Source organism: Mauremys mutica, chromosome 3, assembly GCF_020497125.1.
Source record: "Mauremys mutica isolate MM-2020 ecotype Southern chromosome 3, ASM2049712v1, whole genome shotgun sequence".
NCBI classification, from domain to species: Eukaryota; Metazoa; Chordata; order Testudines; family Geoemydidae; genus Mauremys; species Mauremys mutica.
Window position 1 is genome coordinate 135,286,345 of NC_059074.1, and position 20,673 is coordinate 135,307,017.

The 20,673-nt window shown below is 40.2% G+C and overlaps 1 protein-coding gene across 1 annotated transcript in view; it reads left to right on the top strand.

Annotated features, from left to right (window-relative positions):
• Nucleotides 1-20,673, top strand: part of RYR2 (ryanodine receptor 2) — a gene marked incomplete at its 5' end in the record, with an annotated part of 534,914 nt that overhangs the window by 170,656 nt on the left and 343,585 nt on the right. Inside the window, one exon of the mRNA XM_045010317.1 lies at nucleotides 5,470-5,565. Coding sequence (XP_044866252.1) covers nucleotides 5,470-5,565 — 96 coding nt within the window. The remainder of the gene's footprint in view (nucleotides 1-5,469; nucleotides 5,566-20,673) is intronic.

The following is a 20,673-nucleotide window of genomic DNA, read 5'->3' on the forward strand; positions in this document are numbered from 1 at the left end:
AAGTCAGTCCTTGTCTCTCCCTCCAGAGTCCCAGTCTCCTTGTGAGCTATTACCAATTCCAATTTCCTTGTCCCCTCTTTTTCTTCCCCTCCCCACAAGCTTTTCATTCCATCTCAGTCTCTCATCCCACCCACTGTCTCTCCTCCACGACCCATGATTGGTTTCCATATGTTGTAATTGCATAGCAAAATGCATTTGCAGGTTTTTGTTTTGACATCTTTACCATTATATAACAGGCTTGACATGTAATTACTATATCTTTTTTTGGTAGGTAATTTTTAAGCACATTGGTCTTGATCTGGGGATGGTAGATTTTTTCACTATGCTGTACTGAACAATGAAGGTGCTGTTCGGTAATTTCCTAGGAGATAGATAGATATCATTTACTTTGCCTTGTTTCCACAAACCATAGTTTCACATTGAGTGTGTGTGTAAATCAAAGTGGTTGATATTGTCATCATTCATGGTTTCTGAGATTTTTGTTGTTGTTTGTGGCATATAGTTCATCCTTAAGAGAGAGGAAATGTACAAACCTCTACCTGGGATTGTCTTGTGTTTCATCCATAAAAATGACTGCAGTGTATTTCCTGACAGAGGAGTTACAGAATGTGTGTGCATTCTCTATCAGAAATATATTCAGTTACTAGGGCATCACCAATTAGGGTGGGCACTCCTTTGACTGAGTGAGACCCTCTGGTGGTCTTGGTTTGTTATACAGTCATATATTGGTATGAGAAACTAATCTTTCCTCATTTGATTTGTTGCAAAATAGTGACCAGATGCTGATTTTAACAGCTTCTTATGCAGAATTAGAGACCAAGGAAAAGTGAATAAAAATGGAATCCTCTATTGAAACTAGTTAAAGGCAGTCATTTCCCCAGAGCTTCACTTTTGCTAAGCTGTAGGATGGTTAGTTTTGCTTTGTTTATTATTTATTTAGTTATAGTTGTTTCTTTTTTTGTATCTATAATGTACATGGTAAAGACATATTAGAAGGGATGCTGCCCGTCCCCAGAAACTCCCAATCGTAATGTGTCAATATAAGCATACAGAGTAGTGGGATGGGTTACTGCATACAAGTGAAGGGGCTGAGGTAGCACATGGCTATGTTTTGTTGGTAGAATGATAACACAGCATCTTCAACTGGGTGAGTGAGGCATAAGGGAGGTTTTGGAGGTAGAGATTAGGTGGGAAACTTCAGAGGATGAGGGGGGAAAAGGAGTAGCGAAAAGAGGGAGATCACAGTAGTTCTGATCAGTCTTTTTGCAGAAAGCTGGTGGGATATTGTGTGAGGAGGGAAGGCTTTAGGGGGAAGGTCGTGAACAGGCAGCAAAGGTTGTAGGTATATGAGTCAGTGGGGAGGAGAGACAGTGCTGCTGTTCGAATTAACAAGAGAGAGTACAAAGTTGTAATGGATGGAAGTCTGCATAGCGTCTTGACTTTATTCAGAGTCATTTGGCAGCCAGGAACAAAGGAATTGGATGCTGGGAATAAATGGAAAGCATTTTGTGGTGTAAAATAGAGAGGCAAATGCATCCTGGGAGGTAGGGAGGATACTGAATCAATAGTGGAGAAGTGGAGGCTGGGAGAGGCAGAGCAGTCATGGATATCGATGGACTGACGGTCACAGAAGAGCCAGGTGCAGGCAGCGGACAGAGGGAAAATATGAAATACAGAAGGAGGAAGTGGGTGGTGTTCAGAGAAAAGGAACTCTATTATTGAGTGACCAGAGAAGGAGCGCTGTTTAATGAAGACAAGGTGACGTGAGTGGCCATTTTGGTAAGTTGGGGAGTTGATACAGGGCTAAAAGTTGAATGAGAAGAACAAGATGCGGGGGGACAGAAGTCTATCAGGTTGGACAGAAAATCAGCGTAAGGTCACTGAGAATGTGGGTGAATGGTAGATTGTGATGAGGAAATGAGAGAGCATCAAGTGTCAAAATAGGGTATATGGTGGCAATATCAGAGAAACCAGATCTATCACTAGTAAATGCATGGAGTGGCTATTGCATATATTTGCATTTCTGTTTTTCTTTGTATTACTTGTAGTGAATGCTTATCAAGTAGCTCTTTGGAATACTTAATCCCAGTGGCCATTTATGTCCTTAGCTTATGCTCTTTACTATGAGGGTAATAACTTATATGGTAAAATGAATGTGATTGTACAATTATCACTTGTATCTGTTCTGAAATGTAGAGGGGGAGCACATGGTTTCGGATAAAGGGAAGGGTAAAATGACACAGCAAGTTCCAGAGAATACGGACCTAGAAGTTGGATCTTTATTTTATGCTTTTATTTCTTTAACTGATTATCTGTTCACTACCTGATAATACCACTCTGACCGATCCTGTTAGTTTTCTGTCCTTGTTATAAGCCTTAAAAGGCAACCTTGAAAATGTAAATTTTAAAATGCAGTTTGTCACTTTCACCACCATCATAGAAGAGGAACAGACTAAGAGAAACTTTGAAGGACTCGGAGACTGCCAATGGTAGAATTTCAGATAGTTATTTTTATTATTTTTTGCTTGCTGTCATTGTTGAAGTTCTTTATAGTTGCTATATGTTGCCTGCTAGGAGACACTTAACCTGTGTACGTGCTGAATAGGGTTATTTGGCACCTTGATAGCATCATTTTTATTATAAAATGGAAAAAATATTAAAATGACCATAACTTTACATATGAATGAAGTATATAATATTACATTAAAATATCTCAAAATAAGGGTGCAAAGACAAGTGTTCAGAAGTTAGGAAATGCCAGCATTAAGGTTGGGTCCACTTATAATAAAATAAAAATTGAATCTAATATACAATATGCATTGTTGATTGATTGGAATTCATTGTAATAGTCCATAGAAAAATTCTACATTAAAAGGTTGCAAAAGGAAGCACTGAGAAGTTAGGAAATGTCAAAAATAAGGTTAATTCATCCCCCTTTTGTGTGTGTGCACATTATAATATCTTATTACATGATCACATAGTGCTTTTTGCAGAGGAATTCTGTCTTAGTCAGCACCATGTGCTAAGAAAAGTAACAGTTGTTCAATACTTTTATTTTCCCCTGGAGTGTAGCCTCATGTTTTTGGGGTTTTTTTTGTTGGTTTGTTTTCTTTTTTTAAAAACTACACTGCATGGTATAAGGACTTTTGCAGACCCTTCTTGGTGCCTCACAAATATTACTGAAATTTATCCTCACATCACTCAAGTGAGGCAGGGAACTATAATATTGTCTCCATTTTACAGATGGAGATGTGAGGCAAAATAAGGTACAGAGACTAAGGGTTTTGCATCCGTTTCAGTAGTGGTGGTGTGAGTATAAAAATGGTGAGGCACTGTGATATTATGGGTATGTGGGCCTTGTAAGTACCTGAAAGATAATTTTTCATAAAATGTTTCCATCCAGAGTGATGGTTGCCTCCAGTCATATAAACCAGAAATAGGTTTATACTGAGAAAAGTTTGTTTCCTTTTCAGTCATAAGTAACATTAAAAATGCTATGGCTCAGGAACTCTGAAAAATGAAATGTGTAATCAAAATGATTGATAGCCTCTTAAATATACTAGCTCAGAACATGGTCTTATAATTCATTGTTACAAAGAATGACCCCTTTAAGAAAACAGAATATTTAAATGAGTTAGCTTCTATGTGAAATGTGAGCTTTTGTAATTTTGATGAATTTTATATCTCAAATGTGTGATTTAGGAATGCATCTCTTCTACATCCCTTCTGCCATAACAGGCCCTTAGGAATTCTCTGTGCTTTGTGATTAGTTGTGCTGGTTACCTGAATTATCTACAGCTACAGCTGAATGCCTCTAAATAAAGCATTAGTGGAACTGTTCTCTGATCACCATTTCCCACTCAGAGTGTGGTTCTATAGGAGCAGAGAAAGATGATTTGCCGTAGACCATTAGGTTTTCAGCCTCTCTTCCTCTGCTTCCCTGAAACTACTCTGTCAACCCACTGGTTTAGTGATGTAAAGGATTCATAACCTGGCCTTTCATGTCTGCAGCAGATCCAGCTTCAAATCATACTGAGGCCACAATTTTAAGGCTGTAAATGCGTTTCCTAATGGAAGTGAATCAATATCACAAAACCATAGAACAATATAACATAACTAATAACCAAACAATAATATTTAGCCCTCATATAGTGCTTTTCATCTGTAGCTCACAAACTGTTTTAGGAGGTTATGCAAGCATTATTAGCCTCTTTTACTGATGGGGAAACTGAGGTATAGGGTGATTCGGTGACTGCCCAAAGTCACACAGTGAATTAGTGGCAGAGCCAGGTATAGACCTGGTCTCCTTAGTCCTTGAACCATTCTGTCTCTCAGTGTGATCAGCAATCTCTGTTGAAGAGAATGGCTGGGGAAGTTTTTGATTAAGATTGATGCTTTGGTAGAGCTGCAGGTGAAACTTACATAAGAACAGCAGTTGGCACTGTTCCACACTCTAGATCAGGGGTCGGCAACCTTTTGGAAGTGGTGTGCCAAGTCTTCATTTATTCACTCTAAGTTAAGGTTTTGCATGTCGGTGATACATTTTAACACATTTAGAAGGGCTCTTTCTATAAGTCTATAATTATATAACTAAACTATTGTTGTATATAAAGGAAATAAGGTTTTTAAAATGTTTAAGCAGCTTCATTTAAAATTAAAATTAAAATGCAGAGCCCCCCAGACCGGTGGCCAGGACCCGGGCAGTGTGAGTGCCACTGAAAATCAGCTTGTGTGCCGCCTTCAGCACACATGCCATAGGTTGCCTACCCCTGCTCTAGATGGAATTGTTAGTCCCTGATGGCTTTTTCCCCCTTGGGAAGAAGGAGAGGTTCTTCAAGTCCTGAAATCATCACTATGTACTTCTCTCTACCTATAGTTCCATTTCTGTCCAAGGATGAATTTTGCCCAGGGTGTGTTTTTGTGGCTTTTTTTTGTTTGTTTGTTTTTTTTGGATGACTTTAACCCTACTTGTGATAGCTTACAAGAAGCATTTACAGTGTTAAGATATGATATTTTGAAGAGTGAAGCCTTGTTACCATCAGAGACCTCTTCTGGTCTCCTTAATTTAGAGATAAGTGATGGTAACCTAATTCTTCCGTTTAGATTTTATGTAGAAGTTCCTTTGTTCCTGATCTTTCCAGTACCCTCCTGCTCCTCCAACAGTAATGCTATATCAGGATTTGTTCAGGAATACCAATGGACTTACTTTTTGTTGCTTCAAAATGAGCTATTTTGATATTCAAGAATGGATCTAGGAAGATGACTGTTGGCTTTAGATAATTTTTTTTACAGCAATGGGCAGTTTGATGATGAGAAAATCCTACAAATTTTACTATTCAATATAATGATTTGTCAAGTTGTTTTGCATCTGGTTGGTTGGATCATGGTTTATCACAGGAATTATGGGGTTTCTGTTAATGTGAATTGGACACATTTATTAACTTTTTTCTGTTTTTCTTCTTTTAATAGCGGCACTTATTAGGGGGAATCGTAAAAACTGTGCTCAATTTTCTGGATCCCTTGACTGGTTGATCAGCAGATTGGAAAGATTGGAAGCTTCCTCTGGTATGTTTTTCAGTATTCTATCTCTCTTTTCCCCTCCCAGTTTCTTCTTCAAAAATTTATAAAGAATTGTTCAAGCACTCATTCAGTCATGCTGTTTTGAGTTTTTTGTGCTGATGGGAAAATAGATTGGAGTGGGAAAAGTAAGATTTGACCCATAACTTTCACTGGTCATCATTGTAGTTTTAGGTATGCTTTTGATACTCTTTTGGTATTTAGTACTGTATAGTGATAAAAATGAGGTCTATCTACAAATCTATGGAAAGCAATGAATTAATGAATTAGGGTTGGTTTTTTTCCCTTTTTCTTTCATTTCTATTTCTGTTTTGAGTAACATTTGAATTTGGTCTCATCCTTGGTTACCTGGTTATATTATCATCTCCATTTTCCAACTGACGCAAAATACATAAGCAGGATTGCTCACATGACTAGCCCCCAAACAGCATATCCTGCCAGCAAATCTTTGTGTTGGCTTTAAGGTAGGACCATACCTTCAAAGTTCATTGGTAGATTGGTTAGTATGTGCATTGAATGTGTGGTGTCAGAAGGCTCTAACTATTGGTTACATTTTTTTTTCTGCATAAAATACATTTGCCTGTTTTGAAACTCTGGTTTTGGTTATTGAGAATATTACTTTTATCAGCATACTTAAATGTGAAATTGAAGAGTTCTTATTTTTATATTTTAATTATCTGGTTTTACAGCTCCAAAAGATCTTGGCAATGCAAAATCTGGTTGTATTATGTAAATGGCAACAATGCTGGTATTGGTCAGATTATCCATGTCATTTTGGTGATGGAGAGGGGGGTGGGGAAAGAGTTTACCAAAGAACTTTAAAGTGGCGGATGTTAATGCAATGAGTATGGGTGCAGAATGCTATCATGAAAGATGGCCCTCAAGTAAGTTTGTCTAAAAGGAGTGTGTCTTTGTTATACTGTTTATTTCCAGATTTAAAGCTGCTGATTGCTTTTCAAAATAACAAAATAATATAATTAAAACATTAATAAAAAGTCTAACTCTTCTACAGCCACTGAATCCCTCATGCATCTAAGAATTATCTTTAAGCACCTGTGACTTAAGTTGAGTTTGCTTTGCTCAAATCTTTTTGGGTGAAGCTTTCCCCAGTGCAGAGAGACAGTGTAAAAGTCCAAGAGGGACTTAAGTGGTGCATACGCCTTATAGTGGCCTACTGCACTGAGGTTAATTTTATCCTTAATGCGAAGTGTTTGTAAACCTGAGTGTCGTTGAAGTGGATGGTGTCACAACCTGGTCCTGTCCCGCTTTCTGAATGAGCACCTATCTGTTGTGATTTGATCCCATGTACGTCTAATACCCCCTTGGTCTGGGCAATGACTGATCATTGTTCCTAGCTTTAAGGGAATCTCATGTGCACTCTCAAGTACAGACTCCATGACACCATACTTCAGCAGTATGAGCCCACAGTCTGACTCTGGAACCAGTTCCACAGCTCCCCAGAGCCCCAGTTGCTTAGATATGTTCTTCAGAGTCCACCTCGCTGTGGGAGCTCTGGTTTCCTAGTTATGCTCTTCATGGACACTGTGGCAGTAAAGCAAGGAATTACAGGCTAAGCAAAGGAATTTCTTATACACACACTTTAGCCTTGAAAAGCACAATTGAGTTCCAGATGTATGGAAAACAGTGAACTGCTGAATGCAGTCCTCCTGAGTGTCCTCCCCATCCTTCTTAGCCTGATTATCTTACTTCTGGTGGTGAAATGACTGAGGGCTTCTGGGCAGAGCATCGTTCGGTCAGTGGTTCTGTTGGTAGCAAATCCATTGTTCCACTAGGGTAGGCACATTCAGTGTTGATAGCTCTTGATTGCTCTGTCACAGCTTCCCACATAGTCTTTCCATAATATGTTAAATTTCTGCTTAAAAATAAATGTTCAAAGCCACATTAAAGCTTATATTCAAAGTGGAGGTTGAAATGTAACATGGCATTTACAGAACCAAAATGGAATTAATAAATTAACACAGACATAGGCGATATTGTAAGTATTAACCACTGGGATTATCTTGGATACATACATTTTCTTCTACTTTCCCTTTCTGTTTTTGAGCATTTTCCCACCCCTCACAGTTAGCCTTGTACAAGGTGAACAGGAAGGAGCATGGGCGGGTCATAAATTGCAGGGCTTACAATCTAGCAAAGCAGGTATATCTCAGTTATTCCCCACGTAATTACCTAATTTCCTTACTATTTTGATTAGGCCCTGTGTCAGATGCCCAGGACATCTTGATGTCTGGGGTGACCAACTGGCACTCTCTCTAGAGAAGCTATTAATGATGGACCTAGGCACCTTTGATTGCTGAATTGTGCTTCCAAAGATCCCTGCTTCTACCTCCCCTGGAAGGAATAAACTAAGCATGGGATTCACATTATCATTAAAGTTACTCTTTCAGCTCAACATACTTTTGTTTTTAACTTACCAGCATTCAGGGTAATTCTTTTAAAACCTTAGAACAGAGGTTTTCCAACTGCAGGTGGTGTGGAATGTATTCTGGAGAGGGGGAGGGGTGTGAGAAGCCACTCTGCCTTCAGAACTGCGTGGCCACAGAGTGGCAGCTGCTGGCTGGGCACCCAGCTCTGAAGGAAGTGCCGCTGCCACCAACAGCAGTGGAAAAGTAAGGGTGGCATGGCATAGTATGTGACCATGTAATTAAAGACTGTATCATAACGCATATACACAAGAGGGCCAAATTACAGTTGTACAGGAAGTCTTAATTCTAGAATTTCCTTACATTTGGTTGTCGGACATTGCAACATTAACAGTCTTAACTTATTCTAACAACACTTATTTGGTGTAATATGGATAATAACAACATCACAGTTATATAACATAGGTTAAAATGTATAAGTTGTATTAACCTTATTAAAGGCATAAACTAACCAACAACTATTTTTTGTTGGGGAAAAAAACCTTTTCTTTTAGTCAGGTTATTATATAATCGTCTAGTATTGGGATTTCTTGCACTTTTTCTGAAACATCTGATTCTAGCCACTGTAATTGACAACCACTGTATCAGGAACCATCATGGTCCAGAGGGCTTGTTAGCACTGGTAAGCTCCAACCTGCCACTCAGTGACCTGCTAGTTGTTGTCAGAATAGGAACTAGAGGACCCCAGTCCTGGAATCTGATTGGCAGAATGCTGGGGGTCCTGATTGGTTGGCAGCTTCTCTATAAACCTAGCACAGAAACAGGAAGAAGTACATGCAACTAGGTTGTCCTTGCTTTGGATTGCTTCCACTGAGATACCTGCTCCTACTGGTTGCTGTTGATCTCCTGGTAACTTGACCCTGACTGACACCTGACCTTGATTTGTCCTCTGGCCTATCTTGGACTGTGATATCCTGGACACCCGACCAGTGGCATTGGAACAATTTGTACAGTGCGGGTTTGAAAGCCATTGAACAAAATTGTAACCTCTGTATATGGTGGAAACCACTTCAAGCTGGGCGTGTGGCAGCACCCCTGAACCTAATCCTGTCTGACTTCTGACTCCTGCTCTGGTCAGTAGGTCAGACCATTCATGTCCTGGTTGTGACACATTGGTCTGATAAAATATGGCAATTCCTGTGTTCTTGAGTGTGTTCTTTATTTTTTCACAATGAGTATGGATATAACGGCATTTACAGTAATATATGCAGCACTCTGAGAGTTGACCATTAGGAGTGAGATCAGCAATAGCTTTTAGGCAATGTATCTCTGGGAGGGAGGTGTGTAAGACTTCTGGGCTGGAGCAGAAGGGTAGTGGAACTGAACAACATTCAGTGTGCTGTGATTGTCATGTCATGTTTTCAGTTTGCCCTGCCTACTTGTTCACAAATCTGTGGTTATATGGAAACCTGGAACTGCACTTGTCATCAAGGTGTGCACTTTTTTCACACAAATCTACATGCAGTTCTGGTATTGTTGTGCATTAATCTGCAACTTGTTGAAGTCAGGAGCTTTAAGAACAGAAGAGGTTTAGAGTGATCACAGCAATAACAGTTACTTGGTTGCATTTTTAAATGAATGATTTGAGTCATATTTCATTCCTGGTTGTTTTGTCATTTGGTTGTTACATTGTTTCTCTCTGGGGTACAGGGCAACTTGATCTTATTTGTCCCAGTACTGGGGTGCAAACCATTTCAGGGGGCTCCAACAAAATGTATAAAATACACAATGCCACTATTTGTGGTACCAGCAACACGTTCTATGAACTGTCAGCAGCATCATCAGCCACCTTTCAGTTGCATCATACATTGATTCTAAATGTCTTGTAAGAAGAATGATCCGAATTCTAACCTTCTGCTCCATCCTCTGCTGCCTCCTTTCCACCAATGAATAGTTTCTTATGCCTCTCCCATATGCCAATATATACTTTCAGTTGACATATTAAAGCAGAAGTGCCACCAGCGCACGGGTGCTTTTCCTTTGTGCCCTGAATGTTGCACAACGCTTATCAGATACATCAGATTCATAGAAATTTGAAAACACAGCAGGAGGTAATGTTTCCATGTCACAGGCACAACATTATTGTTCTCTTCAGCCTTTTTCTGTGGTACTCCTATGTCAAAACAGCATATTTCCATTGCTGAATGGCCCTCCTTAATACTGTGGGTTATGTCAGTCATGGATCATCACTTGGTATAAGTTGTTAAATTTGTTGCCTCAGTAGCCTTCAGAGGATCAGCAGCAGCCGTGGAGGCAGACATATCTCTAGGCAACTGATTTGCCTGTTTTCCCCCCAGCTTTGTAATAAGAAACACACACACATTCCTGTCCCTCACCACTACTCTCCGTCCCTGAGACGCCAAGGGAAAATATTCAATCAATGTCAGTGCAAGCACTGCTCTCACCATAGGAACTGGGATCAGCTGTCACAACGTTTACCAAGTAGTGACATGTCTCAGCAGGTGGTGGATTACAACTGATATGAATGATTCTGCAAGGATGCTTCCACCATTTTACTAGATATTCTGACAGTATATGCCAATGTTTAGAAGTCTGATTCTCTTTAGTGAAGGAAGTGGAGTTGTCACTTTGGAACCCTGAGCCATGCTGGTCTCCTCATGCAGTGATGTCTAACACTGCCTTTGATGGGGACCTCGCAAAAGAGGGGGAATCCTGGTGCCAGGCAGCAGACACCTGTGTTAAAATCACCTCTATTGCTCTGTCTTTTAGCATCAGCTTTTAAAAATAGTCTTGGTTTCCCACAATCCATTTTGGGAATTTAATCAGTTTCATATGCAATTCTTTACTTTGATGGAATTCTTCATTGTGAAAAAAATGTCTGTGTCTTTCTGCTACAATCTTTGAGCAAATTCATCCCTAAATTGGTGCTAGGGCTGGCACTGGGACTGATGGAACTACTATAAGGTGGGTGCATAACTGGCTGGAAAACCATTCCCAGAGAATAGTTATTAGTGATTCATAGTCAAGTTGGAAGGACATACGAAGTGGAGTCCCGCAGGGATCAGTTCTGGGTCTGGTTCTGTTCGATATCTTCATCAATGATTTAAATAATGGTATAGAGAGCACACGTATAAAGTTTGTGGACAATACCAAGCTGGGAGGGGGTTGCAAGTGCTTTGAAGGATAGGATTAAAATTAAAAATGATCTGGACAAAGTGGAGAAATGGTCTGAAGTAAATAGGATGGAATTCAATAAGGACAAATGCTAAGTAATCGACGTAGGAAGGAATGATCAGTTGCACACATACAAAATGGGAAATGACTGTCCAGGAAGGAATACTGCAGAAATGGATCTGGGGGTCATAGTGGATCACAAGCTAAATATGAGTGAACAGTGTAACACTTGGAAAAAAGCAAACATCATTCTGGGATGTATTAGCAGGAGTGTTGTAAGCAAGACACAAGAAGTAATTCTTCCACTTTACTCCACTCACCTGGAGTATTGTGTCCAGTTCTGGGTGCCACATTTCAGGAAAGATGAGGCAAATAGGAGAAAGTCCAGAGAAGAGCAACAGGAATTATTAAAGGTCTAGAAAACATGACCTGTAAGGGAAGACTGAAAAAATTGGGTTTGTTTAGTCTGGAGAAGAGAAGACCCAGGGGACATAACAATTTTCAAGTACATAAAAGGTTGTTACAAGGAGGAGGGAGGAAAAAATGTTTTTGGTAACCTCTGAGGATAGGACAAGAAGGAATGGGGTTAAATTGTAGCAAGGGTTGTTTAGGCTGGCATTAAGAAAAACTTGCTGTCAGGGTGGTTAAGCACTGAAATAAATTTCCTAGGAAGGTTGTGGAATTTCCTCCTTTGGAGATTTTTAAGAGCAGGTTAGACAAACACCTGTCAGGGATGGTCTAGGTAATACTTAGTCCTGCCATGAGTGCAGGAGCCTGGACTAGTTGACCTCTCAAGGTCCCCTCCAGTCCTACAGTTCTGTGATTCTCTGATTCACAGTGCCATTTATGTTCAGGGCTCCTTTGTGCTGGACACTTTACAGATATAGCAAAAGACAACCTTCGTCCCTAACAGCTCTAATCTAAATCTGCCTACATTGATCCCACTGCACCCTGAGAACAGCTGGCTCAAAATCTTGAAAACAGCTTTTTCAGGGGTTATTTCTGGTAATGGACAGTGGCGATATCCTCATGGGAAAAAATAAGACTTTTTGTATCATCATCACTCCATTTTAGGGTTAAAATATCATAAGAACCACTGACCTTGCTGGGAATGTGCATTTCTGATGTCAGGTTTGCCCCTACTCCTAATAATTTTAAAATAATTCTTACCTATTTTCCAGGGCACCAATGCTGACCCTCCCTCTCACGTGCATCCCTGCACAGAGCCCCACTGTGACGGTTCCTGCCCCCGACATGTCAGTTCCTTCCCTCTCTGACTTCCACTCTCTCTTTCTACACAGAGATCCTGTTCTGGCAGGAGATCTGAACGTGCAGCATGGTGAGGGGAGCACAAATGCTAATATACACCTGTCTCCATCCACACTTGCCTGCTGCCCCCACAGCAATGCTGATTTCACCTAGCCCCTATATGGCTGGGCTCCTGGCTCTTCATGGCACTCCTCTTTGGTCAGCTGGGGATTTGAGGTAGCAACTATATATGGAGCTAAGGATGCACTGTTGTGTCTGTGCTGCAGCCTGGGCACAGGTAGCTCCCCAGAGCGCTGATGCCCAGTGGAGGGATGCTACAGTTAAGGGTTGGAGAACTTCACTGGAGCTGGCAGTACTGGAAGAATATGGGTGTTTTCACATAAGGAAGACAAGGTCCTTTATATGTAGGAGATGTTGGAAGTTGGAACTTGTGGAACTTCCACAAGATGGAAGTTGTTGGCACCATTTTGGGGATACTTATTGGGTTGGTGCTTTCAGCGCCTTGCTTTCATGAACACTTGAGTCTGAGACTTGAGGTGAAAAGAAAATCAATCATTTAAAAATTGACAGAGCCATAGTTAAGATCCCTTTCCAGCTATGTTCCACCTTCAGGAAATATTGTCACAACTTAGAAATTGCATAGAATTTGAGTGCCAATTTGTTCTTTTGAAAGCATTTTTGAATAGTCAACAATGCAATAATTTTATAAGATTGTTTCACATTTTATGTAACATACTGGGATTATGATTTTCAGAAACAAGTTAGGATTTTGGGTCCCTTGATTTTTTTTTTGTGGGGAGGTGAGTCCAGTTTGAATCCCACTGAATCCCCCATTCGCTCGTAAGACCTAAACCACAATCATTGGATGTCATCAATGGACACCTGTGTCTCTCAGGCATCCTACCTAGTAACATACCAGATTTGGCTCAGGACAGGACATCAGAAGACACACAATGCATTTGGTGGCTGTTTCGGTGACCAAAAGACAGTATGAGAACTAACCTAACAACTTGAATCCCCTTAAAGGGGCCTGAGTATCTGACACCTATCGGGTCCCTTTAATTTATCTCAAGTTGGACACTCTCCAATCATGTTTTTGTGATCCAAGATCACTAGCCACTTTTGAAAATTTAGCTTTGAAAATTCATATTTATGGTAATGTAGTAAAGGGTCAGATGTATATTATAAATTGTAAAGGAGACTTTATTAGAAAGTTGCCTGTGCAATTCTGTTGCATAATGAGGCTCATTCTATTGAGGAGCTTATTAGAGGCTGGAAAGATTTTTGAAATCTTTGTTTTTAAAATGTTAACTTTTGTGCTTTTATGATATGCTTGGAGCTAGTGATAAGCACGGTATAAAAGTTTAAGGGTGAGATTTTCAGAAACACCTAATAGACTTTCAGTGGGACTTGTACTCCTAAATCACTTAGGTGCTTTTGAAAATCCCACCTTCAATCAGTCAATCAAATGCATCCAGCTTCTGTGCTAGGCCACAGAAGTCTTGAAGATTGTTATTTGTGGTACAAGAGTTTGGATGCAGGTTGTTCTGAATTGGTCTTATAAAATTATAAAAAGTAGGTTACTTTAGTTCGGGCTGCCTGATTCCAACATGATCTGCAAATTCACTCTCACGTTTGAGCTTTCCTGAATAATGTCTGGGGCTCAATTCTGCAAGTTGCCAAGAGCTCTGACCTCTGAGACAATTAAGCATATGCTTAATTTTCAGCATGTTAATAGTTTGATTGAAATTAAAGGGACTTCTGTGCTTAACTTTAAGCTTTGTTTGTTGGAGTGTGCCAGAAAGTATACATACCGCATGCTTTGTAATGATATGTATACAAAATGAATAAATGATTCTTGAAATTATATCTTTTAACCAAAGTATAATTACATGAGGTATTCCACTAAAATAATCAATTTATTTTTCTAAAGTACCATATGTAAAGGAAAAATAGCAATTTCTCTTGGACAGATTGAAATTTACTTCAGCTTCACTATGGAAATTTTCTAAGTTATGTTCCTGGAGTGAATGTTTTCTTGAATTTCTTCCAGTGAAAATAAGAACATAAGACTGGCTGTACTGGGTCAGACCAAAGGTCCACGTAGCTCAGTATCCTGTCTACCGACAGTGGCCAATGCCAGGTGCCCCAGAGGGAGTGAACTCAACAGGCAATGATCAATTGATCTCTCTCCTGCCGCTCATCTCCACCCTCTGACAAACAGAGGCTAGGGACATCTTTCCTTACCCATCCTGGCTAATATCCATTAACAGACTTAACCTCCATGAATTTATCCAGTTCTCTTTTAACGCTGTTATAGTCCTAGCCTTCACAGCCTCCTCAGGCAAGGAGTTCCACAAGTTGACTGTGCGCTGTGTGAAGAAGAACACAGGACTTGAAGATGTGTATGGTTCTAAGCAGAACATCCATTTCTTCAGTGATACCTTTCAATGGAGAGTAGTTAGGCTACAAAATACCATTTCTAACATCACAGGTGGTAATCTGTTAATATTCCCATTATAAGCACCACTACATGAAATGATAGCATAAAACCATTTGGGACCATAATAAATACATTTCCAGTGATTCCCTGATGTATTCTCGCTCACCTAATTGAAACTTAAGCCACTTTCAGCACTTCTATCTGAATCCCAACTGCATTACAAAGGAAATTTCAGAAGAAAGAAGCTATTTGAGGTCAATTATAATCGAGCGTGGACTCTTTGTTCTTCAAGTAAACCACTTAGAAAATATGTCAGGGGAATGTGATCATTTCTGCCTGGAAATCAGGCAACTTTTCTAAAATAGAATTGTCTGTCCTCTCTCATGTCAGACGGTTCGATTATAACAACAGTAACACTTAAAACACCACAACACCTTACTTGGCAAAACACTATCAGAAAAGAGAGTCTGGAATCAGAATAATTTGTCTAAACTTTAGAGTTTAAATAGAATGAGGATCCAGTTTTAGATCACCCCTTGTTTTGATTTTGGTTGTGGGGGGGGAAAAGAGTATCTGTTGAGATTTTGCAGAGCCAAGATCACCCTGGCTTTGTTTAGTTCTACATTTCAGTCTCCTTATTAAGAATGACTTACACTTTGGGCAAAATTGTGCTTGCTTATTTGCATATTTGCATGGTAGACAATAAACTTGTTCATGTGAATAAGATTAACAGAATGTGTTCCTATCTCTCATAATAAGAAACAGTATTTTTTGAAAATCTGTCAATATATAAAATATTTTAATCTTGTTCTGATTAGCAATAATTTGTAAATATCTATAAATCACAAGCTGGTGCCATCATGATTTAGAAAGCTAGGAAACTTTAATGTTAGCTATCCCCAGATTTAAGATATCTATGTGAAGTAGGTCATTCTCAAATCTCTCACTTAGAATCCTAATTGGCCTTTGAGTTTTGAGCTGAAAATCAAATTAAAGATAAACCATTTAGATTCTTTCTTCTCAGTTTAAAAAAATGATATAAAAGTCATATTAAAACTTCCATATGTAATTTATATTCCCTCGGGCTTACTGGATGTAGTTTGAGGAGCCAAGTAGATATGAGACAGAATTTGGCTGGAATACAAGTAATCGAAATCTTTAAAACTGAAAAGAAGTTAATTTCACTTTCAGACAAATATTTATCTTTAACAGACTTTGTGTGAGATGTGGAGTGTATGGATCTGTGTGTCCTACAGCAATGGTTCTCAAGCTTATTTCATCGCGTCCACTTTCTTTGTGTCTGTAGTGGTTTACACCCATGCTGCTCTCTCGGGCTCCTGGCTAGCAGCCACCACTCTCTGGCTGTCCAACTCTGAAGGCAGAGGGGAGAGCGGCAGCTGCTGGCTGGGTGCCCAGCTCTGAAGTCAGGGCTGCTGCCAGCAGCAGCGGAGAAGTCAGAGTGGTAATACCATACCATGCCACCCTTACTTCTCCACTGCTGCCAGTGGTGGTGCTGCCTTCAGAGTGGGGCGCCCGGCCAGCAGCCGCCACTCTCTGGCAACCTAACTCAGAATGTGCATAATATAATTTTTTCCCTAAAGTTTGTCCCTCACTCCTAAATATATTCTGTGCCACCCCGTTTAAGAACCTCTGTCCTACAGTGCTATAAGATGCATGCTTTATGATTTCACAGCCTTCTGTTAAGGAAAGTGACCAGCTAAAATGAAACACAGCATCTTATATCTGAACTGACCTTATTGTGCATACAAAATAGCTAACCTACCGAAAAGCCCCAGAAAAACATAAAAAAAACCTTTTTATAAAGGACATGATCTGTACATATAGGGTGAAGCCAGCCTGGAAAACCCAATTTTTAGTCTCCTGATCATACTTCTAAAACTTATAGAAAAGTGGAAAAACAGAAATTCCAACTTTCATGCTGTCTGAAGTGGTTCATGATCATGAGAGCCAGCCTCAGGGAAGATGGTCAAAATCACAGCAGACACCCCAAACTGGTTGTGCATTCTATAATTAGATTTCACCAACCCTGTAACAAATGTGAACTCCTGATCGCTGTAACAGTCCTACCATAGAGTCACAGACTGTCCCCTTGGGCACTCCAGTCCATCTTGCGACCCAGTATTTTAGAGCTTTATAGATATTTAAAAAACAAACAAACCTTAAATTCCATGTGTGGAATGCAGATCATTGAGCGCTGGTGTCATGTTCTTATGATGACATACACTGCTTAATAAGCTAGCCTTCATATTCTGTCCCATCTTTAGTCTGAATATTGTCTTAAATGGAAAAATTGTATACTAAAAACAATCCTGTTGTATCCAAAATAATGCTGCTAGCAAAATTCCATTGGATGGCAATTAGCCCTGGAAGAGGGTGTTTCTGCTAGGACTATGGACTGGTGGTTAGAGTGCAAGACTGAGAGGCAGCAGTTTCTAGTGCCTTTAGTCACTCTGCCAGTGATTTTCTTTGGATGATGGGAAGGTCATGTAACTGTTCTGTGCCTCAGTGTCCCCATGATAATACTTATTTACCTGCCATTTGGGAGTGTTGTGCAGCTTACTTCATTAATGTTTCTAAAACTTTTTCAGATTCTTGAATGCTGTAGAATTGGAAACTGATTATGTAAGTCAAACATGTATGTAAAAAAAATATCTAGGCTAAAACTAGATAAAAATTAAACCAGGACTGAAGAAAACAGAAACCAGTACCGGGAAACCATTCCTTATTTTTGTCCTGACCTGGAGTTCTTTACTGAAGCAAAATTATAAAATGAGAATTTGTGTGAGTGAGAAGGTGTTTGGGATTGGACCTTTTTAGCACTGAGACATCACAGAAGAAACAGAGTAGAAAATGCAAATATTCTGTCTCTTCAGTGCATAAATTAAAACAAGTGTAGTGTCTCACTCTAGAATAAACTCCAGCTGATATTAACCAATCCTTGTAAAACTTTAAAGAAACAGTAGCATACTGGATAAACGTGTAAAGTGCAAACTGAAAATGACTGAAAATCTGTTAATCTTCTAAATGATGGTCTCCAGGAAACAGCAGAGATGATTTTTTGAGTAAATAAGGGAGAAATCATTTTTAAAGACACACATGAAAAACAATTATTTTTATTCTTGGTGTCTCAAATTTCATACACTAGGGATTACTGCATCTGACTGAAATTATCTGCTAGTCTTCAGGCTTCTTTTTCCACTTCATGTTGACCCACTAAGATAGAATCTCCTGCCAGCATTTATAATTAAAACCCTCCACATCCCACTGTTGCTTGTGTGGATGAAGAGATCATGTAAAAGAAGAAACATCTTTGGTTTCAAATCTGTGTGATGTTTTGTTTCCATTGTTTCTGTTAGAGGAACTCATAGCAGTAAACACATTTTACTTGACTGGATCACTGTTAGGCAGCTCCAAGGAGAGAGGGACAGGCCCAGTTGGTTTACCATAAACAAATAGGTATATGTCAATCAATGTGTGATCAAGTTGCACATTCAGAGGTGTTGTCCAAGAATGCAGGGCACTTGTCCGTGGGAGGATATGGCTGCCAGGAGAGCATCTGCATCTGTAGGGTTTTCTCTGTGTTTGATACCCAGGGCTCAGTTACTACAGTGATAACATGCAATAGATAGAGGGGTGGCTGGTTGGTTTGGAAATGGAGTCTAGGAGATAATAGTTGCTCCTTCCACATCGTTTACTTCTTCAGCATAGGCTTTTTTTTACTATATTAAAAACAAACCAAAATCTTGGAAAATAAACCCTAAATATTATGATTGAATCCATAATCTTAGTGTTGTTCTATCACACAAGCCTGGAAATTCAAAAGTTATGGTTGCCACAGTAACCCTAACTTAGTAATACTGGATCTCATGACGTGTGAAGTACTGTTGGATTACTGTTCATGGTGTTAAATGTACACTATAGTGAGGCAGTGAGATGTGTCCGAATTAATACTCTGTTGGAATGTACTGACTTATGTGCTTTGAAATTTCCAGGCTTAATAGTGCACTGACTAGGACTCCATTCTAAGCGGAGTGGTTGCTCTTGGCCCTAAGATTTACCCTCCTCTATTCAGTGAGCTTGGCTGTCTGTTCAGCAGTACTATGTGTCTGAATTAGCTGGGGGTTCGTTCAAGCTTGGTATTGAGTGAGGAAAAGACAGGCAGGACCAGGGTAACACTGAAAAGCCAAGTGGCTGCGTTTATTTAGGGGATAATTACAACGTGGGCCGGGGGAGTAGGCAACTTTGGCTGGGATGGTATCAAAAGTACAAACACACCCCAAAACACAGTAATAATACACTTTATACTGCTCACCACACCACACCAAATAGGCAGACACACCAATCACACAGATAGGAATCGGGTTTGTCAGGGCGGTGCCCGGTGCAAACACAGAAAAGAGACCCACGGGCCACTGCCTCAGCCACCCTTGCTTTCACACAGAGGGTAAACCCAGAGTGTGCTGCGGCTGCAGCTGGGCAGATTCCAGTTACTCAGACCGCGGGGACTGGACCCCCTTGGTCAGCTACTCTCTAAGTAGAGACAGCTCCCAGATTCATTCACTCTGGACAAAGACAGAGCAGTGATTCAAACACATAAACAGTTTGCAATTAACAATTGAATAACAACGAGAACTATTATACAAGCTAGCTAAACAATTGTGCAATTCTGAGCTCACTAATACAATCCTGATATCCTGAGTAGATATTTGGTACCAAGTTAGGGAGGGGAAAAGTAAGAGGCTAAATAAGCTAACTGTCAGATATTAAAAAGCAAATACCGCACTCCAGGCGCAGCTGACCAGCAGAACAGACACCAGAAGCATGACGAGCTGACAGGGATCGGGTCCAAACGACAACGGATCCAAACGATACGACACGAGGGTGCTTTACCGGGAGGAGACCCTGGCCGAAAGAGTGATCAGGTCCTTCAGCTAACACACGGATGCTCCACACAAATTTTGGGGGGAAATCTAGTTTTATAGAAAGGTCTCACTCCCTCGTGTCAGCATCTGATTGGCTCCCTGGTCCCTCCTCCCTTCAGGCTTCGAGCTGTTGCCACCCCACGTCGGAAGGATTTGCACACGGCACACTGGAGTTGACAAGTAAACAAACTTGACCCTTAGATGACTGGGTCCAAAAAGAGCAGGAAAGTGAGTCTCTGGGCAGAATTAACCTGACCTCCAGACGACCGACCCAAAAAAAACAGGTTGCTGGGCAGAATCAGGCCTTCACACACAGAACTAGCCTGACCTTTAGATGGCCCAGCAGGAGAGAGAAAAAAACAAAAACCCAGGACAGCATACACAGCCAGTGTTGCTGGGCAGGATTGAGTCTCTGCCCTCTCCTATACAACAAGAACCTGGTCCAAGATGGAGGCTGCCTTGTCCTTTTAACAGGACAAGATGGCCATGGACCGACAAGTGGCCATACATAGCCATAACTGTGCAACGGATTGCGACACTATGGACTTGATCCAGTTCTCACTGAAGTCCGTGAAAATCCCAGTGACAATTATTAGCTCACATTTTATTGTGGAATAAACTAATCTGGGCTTTCAATATCAAATGAGTTGAAATTGGTTGTTGCGCCATAGATTGCTACAGACAGAGCAGCCCTAGCTCATTGAGGATAAATTGGTGGAGCTGGGAGTCTGTGGAAGCAAAAAAACCTTTTTATTAAAAAAAAATGAATAAAAGGTATCCATAATCATTTATTTGCAATTGTTTTATCTTTCTACTAGCATTTATTTTTCATAGTAGCATGATATATTGCACTACCTACACA